General features: G+C 36.3%; 1 protein-coding gene across 1 annotated transcript in view; it reads left to right on the forward strand.

Annotated features, from left to right (window-relative positions):
- Positions 1-20,937, forward strand: part of LOC102262508 (growth arrest-specific protein 2) — a 72,454-nt gene that overhangs the window by 17,387 nt on the left and 34,130 nt on the right. The window contains exons 3-4 of the mRNA XM_005874801.2: positions 3,813-3,954; positions 11,449-11,556. Of these exons, the coding sequence (XP_005874863.1) occupies positions 3,813-3,954; positions 11,449-11,556 (250 nt within the window). The remainder of the gene's footprint in view (positions 1-3,812; positions 3,955-11,448; positions 11,557-20,937) is intronic.

The following is a 20,937-nucleotide window of genomic DNA, read 5'->3' on the forward strand; positions in this document are numbered from 1 at the left end:
TTTTTTTTTTAGTTTTATTCATTTCAAATGGGCCGGATCCGGCCCGCAGGCCATAGTTTGCCCACGGCTGGTCTAGGGCAATATAAACAATCTTAATAATACTATTTCACATCTTAATTATGATGCCATTATATTATTTAATTTGGTGGTATAATATACTTTAAAAGTAAAAACTTTGGCAAAAGTACATTAGTCCTGCAGTTTTCTGGCTGTGCAACATTTGAAACATCAATTAACAGCAATCTCAGAGGTTGTGATGTGTCAGAAGCTGCGCTACGAGTGTAATGGATACTGTTTTAATTCGTTCTAATAATATTCAAATGCAAGGATTAGAATGTCCACTTTATATTGAAATAAAGCTGAGGCTCAGTAATAATGTATGTGAAGGTGCCCTCATGGGCCAGACACATGCTGGTGTTCAATAGCAATTGCTTTTCTCACATTCTTTCTCCCTCCCTGGACTGCTACATCAGACCTCTAGGGCAGGCCATTTTCATCTCTGCTTTCCTGATAGAAAGCAGACTCCTAGAGGTTAAGTGATCTGCTAAATTTAAAGAGGAGGTTCATGACACAGTTAGCTCAAGTCTACCTCAGGGAATAATGATGCACAAATCTCCATATGAGTATTGTTGGTACTTACCAATGGGAATGAAATGCTGGGTTGAGTTCAGTGTAATTAATACTAGTTTCACAAAGTTTTTTTTAAAAAAAGGTATTCTCATTTTGGATAGGGTTTAAAATCACCTAGAACATTTTTTTTGTAACACATTTATGTACGTTCAATATTGGCATGTTTTATTAAAGTGATATGCATTTAAACACCCCAAACAGTGAAACCAAATACATAATTGGAACTCCAAGTTATTGTTATATGAGAATACAGGGATTTTTTTCTTTCATTTAAACAGTATGAAGTACCTACTGTGTTCCAGGATCCATGCTAACTGCTGGGGATGCTGTGTATCAGAGAGTGGTCTCTGCTGTTAGAGAATTTGCAGTCTGGCACATGTTTGAACTCATGTCCCAGGATGTGGCTAATATGATTAAAAGGTTAAAAATATGATAAGTGGTGCCTAGGTCTTTGATTTTTGTAACTAAAAATTACTCCATTCATAGAGGCAGTTCTCAAAGCAGCATTTGTTCCATTGAGTTATGCTAGCTTGAACTGTTTTGTACTGAATTCTAACATTTTCCAGCACTCAAAGGGCACTTGACACATACCACCCAACCTTACCATCTAAATTCTGAAAAAAAATTAGAAGATAAAGGAGTGGCAGATAGAACATCAAACATCCTCTTTGTTGTTGATAAGGTCCGAGTTGACAGAGATGCTTATTGTCTGTAACGGAACTGCAGAATTAGGCCAGTTAGCCACCTAATTACAGGCAAGGATGAATCAGGGTGGAGGTTCCTGTAGAGACCTTCCTGTGGGCAGTTTCTTTTCTAGATGAAGAACGGTAAAGTGAGTCAAACATGTTCAGTTTAGTCTTATGCCATGATCTGCATGGTGGGTTCAGGATAACCTGTAGGAGGGCCGATGCACAATGAAGACACTATTCAAGAAAAATGAATTTTAAAGGCCTGGGGGGGCCAGGTGGAACCTCTTTCGAGAAGAGGAACCACGAGTCCCAGTCTTGCCTGTTTTTTATTCAGTTTGGTTACACATTTGTCCCTTAGCAATGCATGCAGGCAGAGCAGATAGAATCAAAGGTCAGTGAAGTTTAATGGACAATGTGAAGATGATCAGGTTAGGAAATCACCTCGAGCCATCACAATCACAGCATTGCAATATTTGCATTCTGATTAAGTGATAGTTTTTCACCAAAGGAATAACATCCAAGGTAAAACCTGCTGAGATCAAGGTCCATTGGCCTTCCAATGTCTCTTTTGCACTTTCAAGCTAATGCTGTTATGCGCTGGTCTTCAGCATGCTTAGACTTACCGATTTGATAAACCCTTTTATGTTGTCGGAGAGGAGAGAATAATGGAGGAGAGAGACCAGAAATTAAATGAATCGAACACCCTCTACAACAGCGGTTCTCAACCTATGGGTCGCGACCCCTTTGGCGGTCGAATGACCCTTTCACAGGGGCCGCCTAACACCATCCTGCATATCAGATATTTTCATTACGATTCATAACAGTAGCAACATTATAGTTATGAAGTAGCAACGAAAATAATTTTATGGTTGGGTCACAACATGAGGAACTGTATTTTAAGGGCCAGAAGGTTGAGAACCACTGCTCTACAAGAACAAAACATCAAGAGTGAGGAAATTGCTTCCCCTTGGGAATGTCTACTGAACACATGCAATGATGTCAGTTAAAATAACAGGCCATTAGAACAGGTTAGTATTTAGTAATCTAAGCTTTTACATTTAATACTGTTTTAATGTACAGCTCACTCTAAGGTACTAGACATACCACCAACATACTTATTCTCTATCTATAGATTATTTACTTGGTAGATTATCCATGACCTATGACTTTTCCCTCTCCTTTCTAACTCACAATCACCTGGTTAAAAGTAAGAGAAAATTGGCTTCAGTCCTGAAGTCAGAGAACCTGGCTTTGCATCTTTGTGCAGCTCCTACTTAGTTCTGTACCTTCTCTGGATCTGTGTTCTTAGCTGCACAGATGAAGTATGTGATAGATGATCCCAGAGGCCCTTCTCAAATCTTAATTTCTGGTTACCTTTGGCCTCCTCCACCTGGGATGGATGCTGTGATTGTGATGGCTCGAGGTGATTTCCTAACCTGATCATCTTCACATTGTTCACTAAACTTAGATGTACAATCGATGTACATTAAGAAAGCAAATCAATTTTAAGTTTAGCCTAAGAAAAATATGATTACAGGAGATAAAAATGCTAATAACTATATCTATTTTTTAAAACTTCTGTGGCATTTATAATTTAAAACACAGAAATTTAACATATTATTCTAAGTTGTTTTTCTTTCTTCTCTGTTCATTTTCTTTCCTAGAAACACTAGACATGCTTTCATTATATTGTTTTTAAGAAAATAACTTGTATAACCCATAGTCCATTGTTCCTGGGCCCCATAGGAGGTATACAATTAATATAGAGAATTTCTTTTCTGTTAAATCATTTAAGAATGTTTATTTGGGGGGATTATTGTTTTCAAACTTGGCTATGCCTGAATTTATTTCCATCTTTAACAAGCTTGTGTCCAAAATAGGAGTTCAGTTACATCACTTATATCATTTCCTAGTGAATATGAAAACTGAATACTAAATGTTATATGGTTATTTGTATCATTGATTCATTAATATATTACATGTAGCATTTTATTTAATCTTAGTATGCTATTTGTTATGTGTTGATTCATATATGTGTACACACACACACACACTCAGCAGATATGTTTCCCCCCTGTTTAAGAACCATTCCATACCAGGAAAAGTTAAATTGTTTTTAAAAGTTATCAGTTTGCTCCTGTAGTCTTCATAATCAACTATAACATACTAGAGGCTCGGTGCACGGATTCATGCACTGGTGGGGGGCGTGGCCTTACGGGGATCAGCCCACTGTGGGAGTGCCGCTCATCCCAGTCAGCTGAACACCTGTGGACCTGCCCTCTGAACAGCTGCTCCCACTGTGGGAACACACTGACCACCAGGGTAAAGCTCCTGCATTGAGTGTCTGCCCCTAGTGGTCAGTGTGCATCATAACGACTGGTCGACCAGTCGTTCTGGTCATTCCACCATTCGGTCACTGGGCTTTTATATATATAGATAGTAAGTGTATCGTTGTAAGTTATGCATCTACATTGATCTTGTATCTTTTAAAAGGTATGGTGTGGAGCCTCCTGGTTTGATAAAATTGGAAAAAGAGATTGAACAAGAAGAAACACTTTCTGCCCCTTCTCCTTCACCTTCTCCTTCATCAAAGTCTTCTGGAAAAAAGAGTACAGGAAACTTACTGGATGATGCAGTAAGTAAAACTGGTCAGACTTTATACTACGTAGTCTTTTTTAATTTCAAAACTCATCTTGTTTTGTTTATTTTTTAATTTAAATTCCTTATTGTTTAAAGTATTACGTATGTCTCTGTTTTCCCCTATTGACCTCTCCCCAGCGATTCCCACCCCCCAGCACATGCCCTCAGCCCCTACTGTCTGTATCCATGGGTTATGCTTATATGCATGTATACAAGTCCTTTGGTTGATCTCTTACCTCCTTTAACCCCCACCCCCTGCCTTCCCTCTGAGGTTAGACAGTCTGTTAGATGCTTCTGTGTCTCTGGATCTATTTTTGTTCATCAGTTTATATTGTTCATTATATTCCACAAATGAGTGAGATCATGTGATATTTATCTTTCTCTGACTGGCTTATTTTGCTTAGCATAATGCTCTCCAGGTCCATCCATGCTGTTGCAAATGGTAAGAGTTCTTTCTTTTTTACAGCTGTGTAGTATTCCACTGTGTAGATATACCACAGTTTTTTGATCCACTCATCTGCTTGATGGGCACTTAGGCTGTTTCCAAATCTTAGCTATTGTAAATTGTGTTTCTATGAACAAAGGGGTGCATATATCCTTTCTGATTGGTGTTTCTGATTTCTTGAGATATATTCCTAGAAGTGGGATTATTGGGTCAAATCATTCCGCACAATCTCTTATCAGTCTAACCTATGTCTATTTCAATTTCATTGAAATTCATTTTAAAATCCTGTGAAAAAGTCTGTACTTCTACAGTTCATTTTGAGATTCAAAACTGAGCCAGTCTTTCAAATAAAATGTCACTTAATTCTGCTGAATAGTATCTAACAATGTAGGACAATAGATCAACTCCTTAAAAGTTGACTTTGAAAACACTTAAGATCGTTGCCAGTGGTTTGGCTCCTCATTTCACAGGTAAGAAGCCTGAAGCATGAGATCTGGAGGATTGTTAAAGAGGGAAAGCAAACACCACAGAGAAGATAACTGCTCTTTACCGACTGCCTGCTGTGGTCCAGGGTCTAGCATTGTTTTCCAAGTGCTCTAGGTATCTGTAAGGCAGGTTTCTTACTGAGAAAACAAACAGAAGTTGAATCACTTCCTGAGGAAAAAAGAGGAGCTCAGATTCCAACCCAATTTTGTCTAACTCTGAGGTCCCCATCCCTCTACTTAGCAGAGTCCTTGAGTCACAGTCTTTGGCAGATTAGCAACTATTGTCATTATCCCTCATAATCACAGAAAACATCCTGAGTGTTACAGCAAAAGGAATGAATTAAAACTCTCTGGCAACCTCTGTTGCCTGTTAAGTAGTTCTTGGTGATAAGTAGTGTGTTCGATTATGTGTATTTACCTCCCAGAACATGTGTTTTGGGTACAAATGTTAAAAAAAAATGGTTACTTGTTTTATAGCAAATATTAACATCATTCAGAGCTGTGAGAGTGAAATGTGTCTCCAATACATGGGGAGAGTCCTGAGAAACTAGCAGCAGCCATAATGCCCATTCTAAGAAGTAGACAGGACTAACAAGGACTGCTGGCCCATGGCTGAGGGTTTCCTTCGCCAGGGTCTGAGCGGAACAGGCTGGGACTGTGGTACACAGTGCAGAAACACGGTTTCCCAGCTTTTGCTTTCCCCCATGTGGCACTCTAACTTACACTGCAGGTTCGGATGAGCAGAAATATAACTTTTTCTGGCAGATTGAGAATTCCCATTTCTGCTAAGGGCAGCAGACTTAAACTTAGCCTGTTATAGTATCTTAGCCAATAACAGTTTAATTTGGTTTTCTTCTGTTCAGTCCATTCAGGAATTAAAGAATAGGCAAGGACATTTTTTTATCCTCACCATTGACTTGTGAACCAGGAGGTCATGGTTCACTTCCAGGTCAGGGCATATGCCTGGGTCGTGGGCTCAATCCCCATTGTGGGGTGTGCAGGAGGCAGCCAATCAATGATTCTCTGTCATCATTGATGTTTCTATCAATTTCTCCCTCTCCCTTCCTCTCTGAAATCAATAAAAATACTTTTTAAAAAATTTAAAATTATAGAACTGTTTTTAAGAATCAGTGACATGCCTTCCTTATCATAGTATTTCGTATTTACTTTATAAGTTAATTGAATAAAGTATTGTATTAATAGTATGTAATAGTGCATTATTTATATATTGATGAGAACAATTTTCCCCGATTTATTTTGGGGTAAGATGTTCCTTTAGTCTTTCTCTTATAAATGTGTATCTCTGGGGCAACTGCACTTGATTTTAATCCTTTTCCCCTCAGCTGTCACTTCTACTCATTTTCTTTAATGCTTTATAGTCAGAGCTTGGACAGCGTCTTAACCTCCTAATGAATTAATTTCTGAATCAAATACATTCTTTTAGTTCTCACATTATGAGGCTTATTTCTCATGTTTGACATTGTTGAACAATGTGTTCTTGACATTATTATCCATAAACATTATTGTTACCTAGGTGCAACTCAGATTTGATGAAAATTTATAGGGGTTCCCTTTAACATCCAAGGTAAATCCCAAATCATTTATGTCACATAAGTCTCCATGTGCTGGCCTATTTTGTCTTTCCCCTCTAAACTCATCCTAGCATTCGGAGGTACCCATTGTAAAGATGCCTGCTAACCCCAAATTCCAAAGGACATTTTATGCTCTGTTTTTCCTCATTTGCTTTCATCACCATATGTATGCCTATACATCTTTTAAATCTACTTTTAAACACCTTTTCATCTTTTAAAATTCAGGCTGTGAGCTTTCCTTGGCATCTCCCATTCCAGGTGATATTGACAAATTAGTCCTCGATGCCCCAAGTGTTTTTATATATTTCATGAGGTATTTACCTTATTGGGCATAAATACCCATTATTCTCTATGTGTAGTCCTTGTTCTCAAAGGCATGGGCCATCTTTTTTTAATCTATGTCTATTAGTGCCATTTTTGTTGAATAGATTATCAACGTGAGTAATTAATGTTTAAAAAAGCTTCTCCCTTGTTCTATTTATCTGGAATGGCCATGTGCTCTGGAAATGGGCTACTTTGCAGAGGGAGGAGATGTTGCCCCTTGAATCCATTTACATGAACCTGGAAGAAGTCGCTAGAATGGTTCCCTTTCTTCACCAGCTTGTCCCATATGTGGTCATCCCTCATCCTTGAGAAGTGGAGGAAAAGGACAGGAGGGAGGAGGTGGTGAAATAACTATGAGAAGGATTTTGGAAAAGTTTCTTCAATATTCCAGTCCAAGCAAGATTGTCACCCCATGGTGGTTCTCCCTTCTCCAACTTCTCGTCCCCCAACTGGAAACAATGAGGGGCTCTCACAAGAGCTTTAAACCTCTTTTAAAGTTTACCACAAATTTGGGAATGTAACCATCCATTTAGTTACGGGGTTTTAACTGAATGTAGGAATGTGCAAACTGGATATTTCTGTACCGTTGCCAGCTAGAATACTATGTTCTGAAAGGTTTTAAACCAGCATTTCTCCAAGAATGTTTAGTCAAGTACTGACACCCCAGATGCCTCGCAGGGAGAAGAATTCCATGGTTAGGTTGGTTTGAGAAACACAGCTCACTGTATTTCCTGGGTAGAGTTTGGCAATTCACTGTGATATATTAAAGGCACTAGTGAGTCCATCAGATCTTGTTTTACCTGGAATTTTCCAAATTATTTGGCCATGAAAGTTTCTTATAGTCTCTCCTTCATACTTTGTTGCTGAATTGCATTGCAATATTTGCATTCTGATTAAGTGATAGTTTTGAAGTTTCTTATAGTCTCTCTTTCATACTTTGTTGCTGAATTGCATTGCAAATATTTGCATTCTGATTAAGTGATAGTTTTTTCACCAAATTTATTTCAGGGACAGTGGAACAGAGAGAAACATCATTTGAGTCTCACTAATGATGTAAATCAGAGATTCGTATGTCAAATATGAAAATTAAGTAGTCCCTATGGCAGTTGCTTCACTGCATGTGAAACATATATAGCGGTGGGAAATTGAAATTCATGTACCCCAGTTTGTGTTTTAGAATGGGGATGTAAAATAGAGATTGCCTGCAAAGTTCTTGTGTTCAGTTAAAAATATTGGCTATTTCTGCTCTGACAAAATTACTATTTGTATCAAAAAAGTAAAGAAGAAAGAGAATAAAGAGGGGGAATAAAACAATAAAGAGTAGAAAAGGAGAAAAGAAAAAGAAAGAGCAGAGTAAGAAAAAGCAGACCTGTGTTAAGATATCATATTGCAGAGAGCAATTTCAACAGGAACTGCCAGTTTTGAAACTGTCAATATTTCCTCACATTTATTTGTTTGCTACTTTGGGGGATTGAGGAAATTTGGAAAAAAAATATAGGTGACCTTTTCTGTGGATAATACGCCCTACCTTCTTTAATCAAGATATCATAAAAGAATACACAGTGGTGTCCATTCAGATTAATTTATTCTCCCGAGGGCCTGATAGAGCGATTCAGCTGCGATAAAGTGGTGGGGTCGGGTTCAGTTCTCTTTGCATTCCCTCATGGTGAGCTGGTTCCCACACAATGAGTTGAATCCAGTTCTAAGAAACCATTCTTACTTTCTTCCTCTTCTCCATCAACTTCCTCAGTCTGGGGATGATAGATAGTGTAATTCTGAGTAATCAGGCTCCTCTTGAAATCCCATTTCAGCAGAATACTGGCTGGGTTCCTGGGCCAAAGCAGAACACCTGCCAGACTGACTTATCCCGAGGTAATGTAAGACGCACAGATGTCATCGGTCACTGTTTACTTAACAATCTATTTTCACTACCCCGCAGTCTGGCCTCATCTCTTCCATTTCTGCCCCCACCTCTCACACAACTACAAAAAAAGCCCTTGATTTTTAAAAAAACAAGTTTGTTTTCAAAGCTCGGAAGGCACTGGGAGAAGGGCGGGCCACTTGAGGAAATGCATTTTGTATTTCACTTCCTTTGATTCCCACAGTTTCTGTGTTTTGTCTAAGAACACTTCAAGATGGAAACACTTTTACCCATACTTACGATTATCATTTTTTAGCAGAGGAACAACTTGAACACCAGTTTACCCTTTGCTCAATTACTGTGTGGCAGGAAAGCTGGGCCAAGGAGGGCTCTCCTAAAGTTTGGGCCACGTGCTCTCATAATGCTGACTGATTGTTCTATCATCACCATCTTGTTTAAGAATATCCATTCAAAAATGTCTCTAGGGACAGAATTCTGTTAATATTGTGCGAGGGTGGATGTACCTATGGGTCAAGTATCATATGATAGAAAAAATTCAGAACTCAAATACACAGCCTAATCACTAAGTTAATGACCTTAACAGGTTTTCCCCCCCCATTTTTCAATGAAAGCCATTTGTAACATTCTTTGAATCCAATTTTAATCGGTTGTACGATTTCCCCCCGTGTCCCGTATAGGATCATGTTTTTATTTAGCCATTCATTTAGTTACTCAATATGCATTTATTGAACACATAGTATATGCCATTAAGGGATTTTGTTTTATTTGAAGGATTTAAAACAGTAATGAAATACTATCTTAACCCTTAAATAACTCAATCCAGCAAAGAGAAATTAGGGTTAACCAATAACTGATATACAATTTGATATGGTAAGAATAAGTATTAAGAATTATAGGTTTATATGTTGGCAGAATTAGGGATTCTAGACAGAACAGATGAAAATATGTATCTCAAAGTTGGTTCCCTCTTCCTCAGCTATAGTGTCAGTTTTTCTTTATGGTCTTCACTGAGGCATAATTGCATAGCACTTAATGTAAGTTTTCTTCAGGATTCCTCCACTTTTTTCTAGCTTTTTCTCTAGTTATTATGCTTCCATACTTTCTGGAATCTCTCAATCTGGGAAAACCAAGCTGTTTAAGTTCTGTGCACCAACACACAAGTGAATTCATGTGTCACTCTTTCCAAAGGTTTTGTTTAATAGAAGGCTGATTGAAGTCAGACGTTGCTTTATTTGAAAGAATGATTGACTATCTTTGGTGATGAAACTATATCTTTGTGGAAGAAAGAACTTAAGTGGGAGAGACCAAGTCAATTCTTCAGAAACTAAATTTATTCAGTCTAGCTTCTCAATTGCAGGGTGCATGTTGTTTAGATCTGTGACTCAAAACACAGGAAATTGTTGCTTTGGTTTGTTTGGTTGGTGAGTTGAAGAGAGGGCAGTTATGAGACACAGCATGACAGGTTCCCAATTAAGAAAAACATAAATAGCCCTAACCAGTTTGGCTCAGCGGAGAGAGCGTCGGCCTGCGGACTGAAGGGTCCCGGGTTCGATTCCGGTCAAGGGCATGTACCTTGGTTGCGGGCACATCCCCAGTGGGGGGTGTGCAGGAGGCAGCTGATCGATGTTTCTCTCTCATCGATGTTTCTAACTCTCTATCCCTCTCCCTTCCTCTCTGTAAAAAATCAATAAAATATATTTTTTAAAAAACAAAACAAAACAAAAAAACATAAATATAAACTTCATTCCTAAAGTCATGGTCTATATACATTGCCTTCTAATAGTCACAACTACTTATAGGCATTGTGCACACATTATTTATATTAGGTATTTTTTTTTTAAGAATAGGGAGATAGATAAAATCGAGGTAAATTCTGATATTCAGATGTGGTTTTATAAAATGTATGTAAATTGTAAGATACTGCCACTGAAGTAGGTTTTGGAGGGTGGCATTTACTGAGATGGAATACATTGCTGGGTGAGCCTGGGTGTACTAGAGATGACTTCTTTTTTTAAAAAAATGTTTTTATTAACTTTTAGAAAGAGAGGAAATGTGAGGAATAGAGAGATAGAAAAAATGATGAAAAACATCGTCAATTAGCTGCCTCCTGCACACCCCCCACTGGGGAGCAAGCTGTACAACCTGAGCATGTGCCCCAACTGGGAATTGAACCGATGACCTCTTGGTTCCTGGGTCGATGTTCAACTGCTGAACCACTCGGCCAGGCTAGAGATGACTTATTAAAGAAAACCTTTGAGTTCAAAATAAGATGAAACAATAGTCTCATAAAAACAACAACAACAACAAAGTGTTCTATTCTCTATTTTGAAATGGGTAAAATTCATATTGTTAAATTACAATGAGGAAGCACAATTTTGACATATGTTCTATTCTAGTTTTCAATGTATTTATCTTGGCAACCCAATGTACATGATCTTTTTAATTCTCCCACAGTGAGGGAACCCAGATTCATTCTTACGCTGCAAATTGATTTGCTTGGCATTATCCTCCAGCATCATTTCTTTGTCATGATCCAGCTCATGCTTTAGTGCAGTTATTGGCCTTCAGAAAATGCCTTCCAGGCCTGATCTTCACATGGTTAGGACGCAACTGCTCATATCATGTTCATAGTGTGATATAGAACACATATAAAAGCAGCCCTGGTCCAGGGGCCTTTCAACCCACAGAACAGATGAATCTAAATGGGACTTGATGAAGGAGAATGAACTGGAGAATGAACTTGCCTGCTCTTCTATTTCAGGTGAAAAGGATTTCTGAGGATCCTCCTTGCAAATGCCCAAGCAAATTCTGTGTGGAGAGGCTTTCTCAAGGAAGATACCGAGTGGGAGAAAAGATTCTCTTCATTAGGGTAAAGTTTTACTGCTCACATGATATCTTATCCTTTATGAGACTTTCAGGACTTGAGTGGGGGTTACAGGAAAGTATGACCAGTAACTAAGCAGGGACTTCCCCTATGGTGGTTACAGTTGGACTTGAAGAAATGAGGTATGAACATTTAAAAACATATCACACATAATTACTGCTGAGGGCTAAATAAATAGAACTATCTCTCTCTTTTTACATATACCCAAACATGCACACCAAATAGACCATAGAGATAAAGTAGAATGAGGAAAAGAAAAAAACAACAAATTCATTTTTGTTTATACATTCAGTTTCAAAGGAATCCCCCCTCCACCCCCCCACACACAGATATCCCCAATGGGAAACAGAAATCAACATTCTGCCCTGATCTTTCATATTTCTACTTCAGGAATATCATCTTATTGGTCCTGGCAATTTTCAAATTATTTGAACATGATCTTTAAAAGAAGTTTGGATTATGAACCAGGGTGAGGGGAATGAAAGCTCATTACAATGGCTGGGCTAAATAGTGACTGCCATTTATTACTTAGTTTTCTGAGTGAATGAAGAAATGTGGACTTATGCCAATGAATGATTTGGTGGTCTCCATTTTACAATTGTCCTAATTAGATATCTGACTAGATTGTAATTAGTGGCTCAATAAAGTCACATTTCAAGTCTTTCACTTGTGATCTGTTTTGGTAATAATCAAGAAAACATAATCTCTTAAAATAAGACTTTTCATAAGACCAAGAATTCTTCTGAGAAATAAGAAAATGGAAAATATAGCACTGATACATTCCTATAATTGATAAGTATAAATATTTTTCCACCATAGTTTTTAGTCATTACCTAAATAATAGCAATTAGGTTTCAAAGGAGCTATAGTCTCTTTCTTTTGAATAAGTTACAAATTTCTTGCTTGTTATTTTATTTTGTAGAGCAGAATATTTGAATGCGTACATCTAGTACAATCAATGAATATTCTAAATCAGTGGTTCTCAACCTTCTGGCCCTTTAAATACAGTTCCTCATGTTGTGACCCAACCATAAAATTATATTCCAGCAATTAGGTTTCAAAGGAGCTATAGTCTCTTTTCTTTTGAATAAGTTAAAAATTTCTTGCTTGTTATTTTATTTTATAGAACAGAATATTTGAATGCATACATCTAGTACAATCAATGAATACTCTGAACAATACTCACAGTGATGGCCCAGTAGAAATTTTGCCTGTGCAGTATTTTCTTAATTTCAACTTTTGACTGAAATTTATTTGTGTGACAGATTTTTTAAGGTTCTACATCATGTTATTTGAAGAAAAGTTTGATCATAATTAGCCTTCAAAATAATGTCAGTCATTTTTTAAAATCTAATTTAGGTCAATGTTTATTGGTGTGTGTTTTTAAAATAATTTTAGGTAAAAATTGATATTTTGGAATAGCAATGAAAGGGATATAATAGGTCAGTGTTAGAGTTTTGGTACAAATCTGGGAGAGTGGCCTCATTAGGATAAACAGTTGCCCCCATCAATGCTTATTGTTCTCTTGTATCTTATTATAAGGATAATATACAGGTTCATTTTAGCCACGCTACATGCCTTCCCTTTAGTACATTAAAAATAGTGATTTAGTCATTCCAAAGATGTGTTTAAATTTTACTATGCTGACCTTTCTCAATTGAGAGTCAGGCTCCTTGAGAATATTAGATCCAAAGCAAGGTTTAATTCATGTTAAAACAGTTATTCCTTTTATGATCGAAGTGTTGACAAAACACATGATTAATAAACTAGATACTTTTTCTTCTATTGTAACCCAATATCTGTGGCTAAAAATATATACATATATGTGTGTAGCTATTATATGTTTATTTGTGTCTGGTCTTTAATTTAGTCAATTGTCAACAAGTTTGATATCGGTATTTATGAATAACATAAATTTACATTGCATTTAATATTTAAGAAAATTTTTGTGTGCCATTTTTCTTTTCAGAAAATGGTTTCCTTTTGGTAAAATCTGTGCATGTGTTGTTTATAGAGGACTTGGGATTTGCTTTACTGGAAAAAATTGCATCAACTTCCCTAGTGATAGCATTTGAGTTAAATACAGTGTGTTACAGCAGCATATACTGTGCACATTCAGTTTCATGCTTCCAGTGTTCCAGGTAAGCCTGCAATAAGGGAGTCAACTGTGACGTGGTTTTCACTGACTGGCCAGCAAGTCATGGTGTCATGCTGCTATGACGGGTGTTTTAATCAATTTTAGTTATTCATTTTTTCTCACTGTGCACTGTCCACATATAATGTGAGCTATTTTTTTTACAACAGATTTCCCTTTAAAATTAACCCGTTATTTTTCATATCTTAATTATTAAAAAGGAATATTTATATGACTGCTTAAACCAGAAAGTAAAACTATTTGTCAAAAAAGAAAGTTATCTATTAATATATATTGAAATTCTTATCCTTTGGCTTGCCAGGGGTCTGTTCTCACCCTGATGGAGGAAAGTGATTCCAAAAAGGCTCCTCTGTTGTTTCTTGATATCCCTCATGGCTTTTACCTCCCAGTCCCTATAGTTTAGGAATTGAAATTTCACAGGCAAGCCATAGGCACTGTTCATTGCACATTTTCTCCCTGCTTCCTTCTCTTCACTGAATGCAGGAACTAATACTGTCTTAGTGAGGAGTACAGGCTTTGGCTAGTCCTTTTGATTTGTGGCAGGGACTATATTTAATTGATTGCTATTCTGCACGAACTCACTACAAGGAACTGGCAGTTATTACTAAAAAACAACACTCCAAACCCTCAGAGGTATGGTTGTTGCTGCTAGTTTCTTACCTTATGGCTCTATGAACACCTGAATTAAGTAGTAAGTGCGCTGTAGTCAACTTCTCACCCACAGTAGGGAATGACAACATCACAGGGGCTGCATGCAGTTCAGCATTTTCTAAACTTACGTTTTTCACATTGGCATATTTTACATTTTTTCATATCTTTTTTGAGGCTGCTAAATATGGTCCTAGTCAACTTCTCACCCACACTAGGGAATGACCACATCACAGGGGCTACACTGCAGTTCAGCATTTCCTAAACTTACGTTTTTCACATTGGCATATTTTAAATTTTTTCATATCTTTTTTGAGGCTGCTAAATATGGTCATATTTACTATACAAAACATAATAATTAGATGCACATATGCATATTATTATTATATAAAATATACATACAATGAAATATATATGGTGTCTTAGCTTTTGTCCCCTAGTTTTCTGTCAGTCCTGGGAATGGCAGTGTCTTCATATAGCCATAATGATACTGGCCATGCAAAGAACAATTCTGTCTTCTCAGGCTGTTGTTAAGACTGTTGACTTAGCTTTTACATAAAGATAATACAGTTATCAAAACAGTGACTCAGGAAGAAACTCTCTTAGAATTAATAAATACAAAATTATCTTAGTAAGTCTGCATGTAACACGTTTACTCTAGATTTAACAATTTTATTCCTAAGAAAATTATAAGGTTTGTTGACAATACCCAATCACTTTACTTATATATGGTTTTATGATTATTATGTATATGAACACATCTTCTCTTTATACATTAAAACAGAATCACTAACAGCAAGTAAGAATGAAAAATATAAGAATGTCAGCAGATTATAGAAAAAGAGCCCAGAAGACATTTTCTGCAGAGGATATCTTTGCTAAACATATGTCTTATCTGTGGGTTTCTAGAAAGAATGTATGCATGGACCCTTCACCTACATGGCTACCTAGTGTGCACTTATCTAGCTGCAACCATATGCTTATGTAGGCATGTGTGCTTATGTGCATGTCTTCGTTTCAAGGTGAGGGATTAATCTATACCCAACTATAAAGAATCCAATAGTATAAGAGAAAACCTCTGAGGTTTTTGACTGTGTCTTTTAGACAATCATGCTCATAATCCCCTGTCAGGGTGAGAATTCTCTTGTTTCTAGCTTATAAAAAATAATTTTCAAAGCTATATATTTGCTCTACATCTTCTAATGAGCAACATTGTTTTTGACCAATCTGATAGACAACAAGATAAATGCAGCTAATTTGTATCTGTTGTGCAGAAACAAGTTTACTTTCCTCCAAGATATAAATGTTTCAGTTATTTTTCAGTGACTTTTGAATTTGGACAGTGATGCTAAAACCGCCTTGATTTCTGAGGTAACAGGTTGGGATATTACCATTTCACTATGTTATATATCATTAAAATAGAAATAGAAGGGTCTCGGGCCTAATGGTATTATTTGAGGAGAAGAGAAGTAAGAATTTTACTTTGTTCATTTGTTCATTCAGTTAGTTGGTATCTACCCAGGCTTTCAAGAAGTCAGTTGGCAATATGATTGTGTATAAGCTAGTGGGAAAGGTTTCCACATGCCATAAAAAGGTCTGTGCTATTTTATTTGTCAGCCTCCATTTCATGGTGACAATATTCCATGTAAATAATCCAACAGTAGCTTTTAAAAGGGATCCCAAGATAAGCAGCATCAGCATCACCTGGGAACTTGTTGGAAGTGCAGATTCTTGGCCTCACCCTGACTCATTAAATCAGAAGCTCCCTGAGGGTGGGGCCCAGCCACCTGTGTTTTAACAAGCCCTGCAGGTGATTCTGAAGTGTGCTGATGTTTGAAACAAACAATCTAAAAGAAAACAAGAACTATATGAAGGAAGAAATTTGTCATACAATACCACAACTAGAGATCATTGCACATCTGGTCATGGAAGACTACAACCACTCAGGTACTAGGAAATGACTTATTTAAAAGACTTCTAGGTATCCTTAGTGGGGGGTGGGGAGGGGACAGACTTTGAAATCGTATTTACATATTCAAAATGCCACTTCGTGGAAATGATGTTTATAATTATGATTAAGACTAGAAGGGAATAGGAATCATTGAAAATAGTTTTTAATTGTTGGGGGCATAAAATTATGAGTGAGCATTTACTTCTGATGATGACATTAATAACATGAACTCTTCAGAAGAAAAGTCAGTGACCTGATACAGTTGCAGACTTGAGAGTAAATAAAAGGACTTTTATAAGAGGTCATATTAATGAGCTGACTGTTCACTTATCTGGTCCTCTGGCCAAGGGTAGGGAAGTTCATGGAGTCATGTGTATAGACCAGGGAGGACTTTGCGTTTTTGTTGTGGAACTATAGCATATTTTTTCCTTGGCTGATGCTTTTAGCTTTTATCTTTCTTTACTATTTTATCTCTCCATTTCAAAAACTCACTCCAGTTATTTTGGGTTAGTACTAGAAAACATACAAACATCTGTAAATTGTCTCTTCTCTCTGCAGACTCCATAATTGAGACATGTACTCAGTTTTCTCTCTCTTAGGCATGAAAGCTTTAATCGGGATATCCCTTTCCTTTAAAGCTAAATTTTTAGGGACATGCAAATAACCTAATATGATGAACTGATCTTTGCTAATATGATACATTGATTTGTAAATGGCTCTAAGGAATAGAATGTTTTTGGGGTAAGAGCTTTACACTTACTATTGTTGCTCTAATATTCTGGTAATAAGACTTTCTGGCACAATAGCAAGCAAGTGAGTGGGGTTCTATGTTGTGAGATTGTGTGTTCCAGGGAATAATAGTTCCAGAAGATGTTCAAAGGTATTATTTATAAAGAATAGTTATTATGGAAAAGAGTTTAAACAAGTTTCTTTACTCTTATTACAGACAGTTGATTCCATTAGCCTCTGTCTGAGCACGTGATAGGTTTCATTGTACTTCTCATCCTGGTATTGTCACCATTCCCATTTTACAGATGAGAAAGCGGAAACATAGAGATTGAATAACTTCTCAAAGACATAAGCTAATAAGTGGTGAAGGTGGGATTCAAAGACCAACTCTTGAATTTATGTTCTCTACTAGTAAGCAATATTGATTTGTTTAACTGGTATTATCTGGGATTTCTTGGAGGGATGAATATACTAATGTGAACTATTAATCCCACAGTATACAGTGAAATATATCATGTAGCATTTTCCAAATGTGTCTGACCATAACTGACCACAGAAATTGTCCCTTACCCACTTTTTCTTTTAACCCTCCCCAGAGCATCATCCTGAGCTTAGGAGGTTATGAAAACATACTTTGGGAAAGGAATTATCAATTGAACCAAGTTAAATAATTAATTTATAACATAGAATTATACTGAAGTGAAAGTTTTCAACATTTGCTGGAGTTAAAACCCATATATATTAAAGTACTTCCAAGAAATGTTGAATTTAATATTCATTTTTACCTTAAAGTTCTGTTTGGAAATTATGATTCAAGGAAATGACTAGAAATCCTTTAAAGGAAAAATAGCTAAAATTAAAAAGTGTCATGTGTGGGGGGAGCATTTTAGCAAGTGCTTTCTATACACTGTCTGCGTCCCCTCTACCACACAACTGGGAAATTGTTTTCACCCTTTTGTTACAAGTGAAAAGATAAGTTTGTTTGTGTTTTTTTTCAGACCTAGAGAGACTAAGTCTGAAGTAAGTAGTGTGATAAACAAAATTGAAGTTTTGACTCCCAAACCCATAATCCACTCCAATCCAAGCTAGTTCCCTGTGGCATGTCAATTAAATACAAATGTTTTATTCACAAGCTTAGTATTCTGAAAAAGAGCTGCACCTTTTTACACTATATTTGAGGCTCAACTATATAGTAGTGTTTCCTTATATCATTTTTACTTTAAAAATATTCAGAACACAAAAGGCATTGCAATTGCATAATCAATAGTGCCTACTGTCAATAAAGGGATATAATGTGTATTGTTACAATTATAACAATACTCATTAGGTGTGTATTCGTATGCCAGACACTGTTCAAAAGCTTTATATGGCCTCTCTAGTGTAATACTCAAAACCACTTAAGCATCTATACACCATAAGATGTATTGTTATCTGTCCTGATATATTTTTTAATAGAACTCAGAAGATAAATCTTCTATATTTCCAGTTAAGTCTTGTTGAGTCTTCTTGCTAATTGCAGATATTTTTTAAGTGGATTAATATTATTTCAGGACATTTTTATAGCAGACTTTCATGTTAGGTAAAACCATATGACACAATGCAATATACAGATGATGTGTCATAGAATTGTACACTTGAAACCTACATAATCTTATTAACCAATGTCACCCCATAAATTTAATAAAAAAGAAATTAAAAATAAAATAAACTTTTGCATAAAAAACAACAGCAACACAAAACCATATGAGGTCTCTGCTGACACCCTAATGGTTCAGGATTTTTTTTCTTCTCATTTTAAGAAGTGTGACTATTTAAAGAGCCTGAAGAAAATACAATGAATAATTTAATTGGAAGTCAGCAAAGGGATTTGAAATGTTATGGAGTTGCCTTCTTTCTATTACTTTTAAATGAAATCATCTCAGATCAATGGAAAGGTCACACACATTGTTATTGATTCATTGTAATTTCTTCTTTACTATAAAAATTCTTCAGGATTATACCAGTGTGGTAAAAATCAACTCACTGTAACAAACCAAGCAAAAGAGCCACCAGAGCTCTGTTGCTATAGCAACCCAACCTGGCAGTGTCTTCTGGGACTCACTCTAAGGGAAGGTCCAATGATAGCGAGTGATATTACTTCCTTTTCTGCTCTTATGACACATATTGATTTATTGTGAGTAAAAAGTAGCATGGTTCAAATTGCATACCTTTCCTGGTAATGAAAAATGGGCTGTTATGTAAAAATGCAAAGGATTTTTAAAGAAGTAGCAAGCACCGTAATACTTGCATTTATCTTAGTGGAAACATTACACAAACAATCATTACTCAACAGCTAAATGTCCAAAATTCATTAAAAAAAACATGAATATGAACCTTTCCTCTAATTTAACAATTTATGGGAGCAGTGATTAGGGTTTTAAAGCTGTCTAATGGCTTACATTCATTTCAAGGAAAAAAATATGACCGTGTTTGCCTCTGATGTATGTGAAATCTCAGATAACATGCATAATGCTCTAATCCGTGGTGAGAGAAACATGGCTGTTACTAGCACTTTCATATTTTCAAACTGGGTCCCTTTCTTTGCTCAACTACCTCAAAAGAACACTAATTCAGGAAAAGCAAGAAGCAGCATTTAAAATGTGTTCAAACACTTTAATTTCAGATTTTAAATTTTTTAAATAATACTTTGCTCCTTTAAAGGCACTCATTTGCTTTTAATCTATTCATGTTAAATGAGGCTGGCCTAATAATATGCTTGTAATTTACACTTTGGTAACACATCTCTCAAGGGACTTTGCAAATGTTATTAAGTCCTCTTAAACTCCTTTTTCTGAGACAGGCATATGTCCTGCGTGAACGGAAAATAAATAATGATTAACCATATCTGTAAAAATAAACCAGGGTGTTGTTTTTCTGAGATTTATCCCTTGAGGTTGAAAACCTTAAACAGATACAATTTTAAAGTACAGTTTGTCGAAGATTGTACCCAACAATGCATTTGACACCACTTTTAAAAGCAAGAAAAAAAATGCATTCTTTTACAAGAATGGAAAGATTAGCTAATATATATGGGCAGATCTCTATATTGTTATTTAAGTTAGCGAATTCACTTATTTTTCCATGGAATTGTTAAGAGGTATATCAACTTTGAAGAACAATAAATAAATGAGAACTCAAAGCCAAAGATTCTTTTTCCCTGAGAATTTGTTATTTGGTCACTTAGCAATGAGTAGTGCTTTTAAAATTATGTCTATCTTTCACCTGACCTGATAAGCAAGGTTTACAGTGCCTTTAAGTAGTGCAATATATTTGTGACTCTCTTCCACATTGCATCTAGAATAAATGGACAATTTCTTGCATTAGCCACACATCAAAATTATTTACATTTACAGAAGCACTAGAAAATTAAATGGCTTCATTGTGAAAGTGCACAGGTCGGTTGTATGATCTGCATTTCCAATTTCTGCATTTCTATAGCATTCCTGCCATTAACATATATTTATTGCATATATATACATATATATGATGTATGTATTGTAGTGTTATGTGTACATGTGTAGTGAAAAGGTACAATATGAGAAAGTTGAATTAATGTAATCATTTGGCATTTTATTTTAAGAGAAATATTAAGCTGATTTCTCTGTACTTGAAGTTTAACCCCCTAGTCAAGTATTTTGTAAGAAAAAGAAACCTTATGCCCAGCTGGCATGGCCCAGTTTTTGAGCATTGACCTACGAACCAAAAGGTCACAGTTCAGTTCCCAGTCAGAGCACATACCCAGGTTGCAGGCTCAATCCCCAGTAGAGGATATACAGGAGGCAGCCAATCAGTGATTCTCTTTCATTGTTGATGTTTCTCTCTCTCCCTCTCCCTCTCCCTTTCT

This window comes from Myotis brandtii, unplaced genomic scaffold (assembly GCF_000412655.1).
Source record: "Myotis brandtii unplaced genomic scaffold, ASM41265v1 scaffold451, whole genome shotgun sequence".
Lineage (NCBI taxonomy): Eukaryota > Metazoa > Chordata > Mammalia > Chiroptera > Vespertilionidae > Myotis > Myotis brandtii.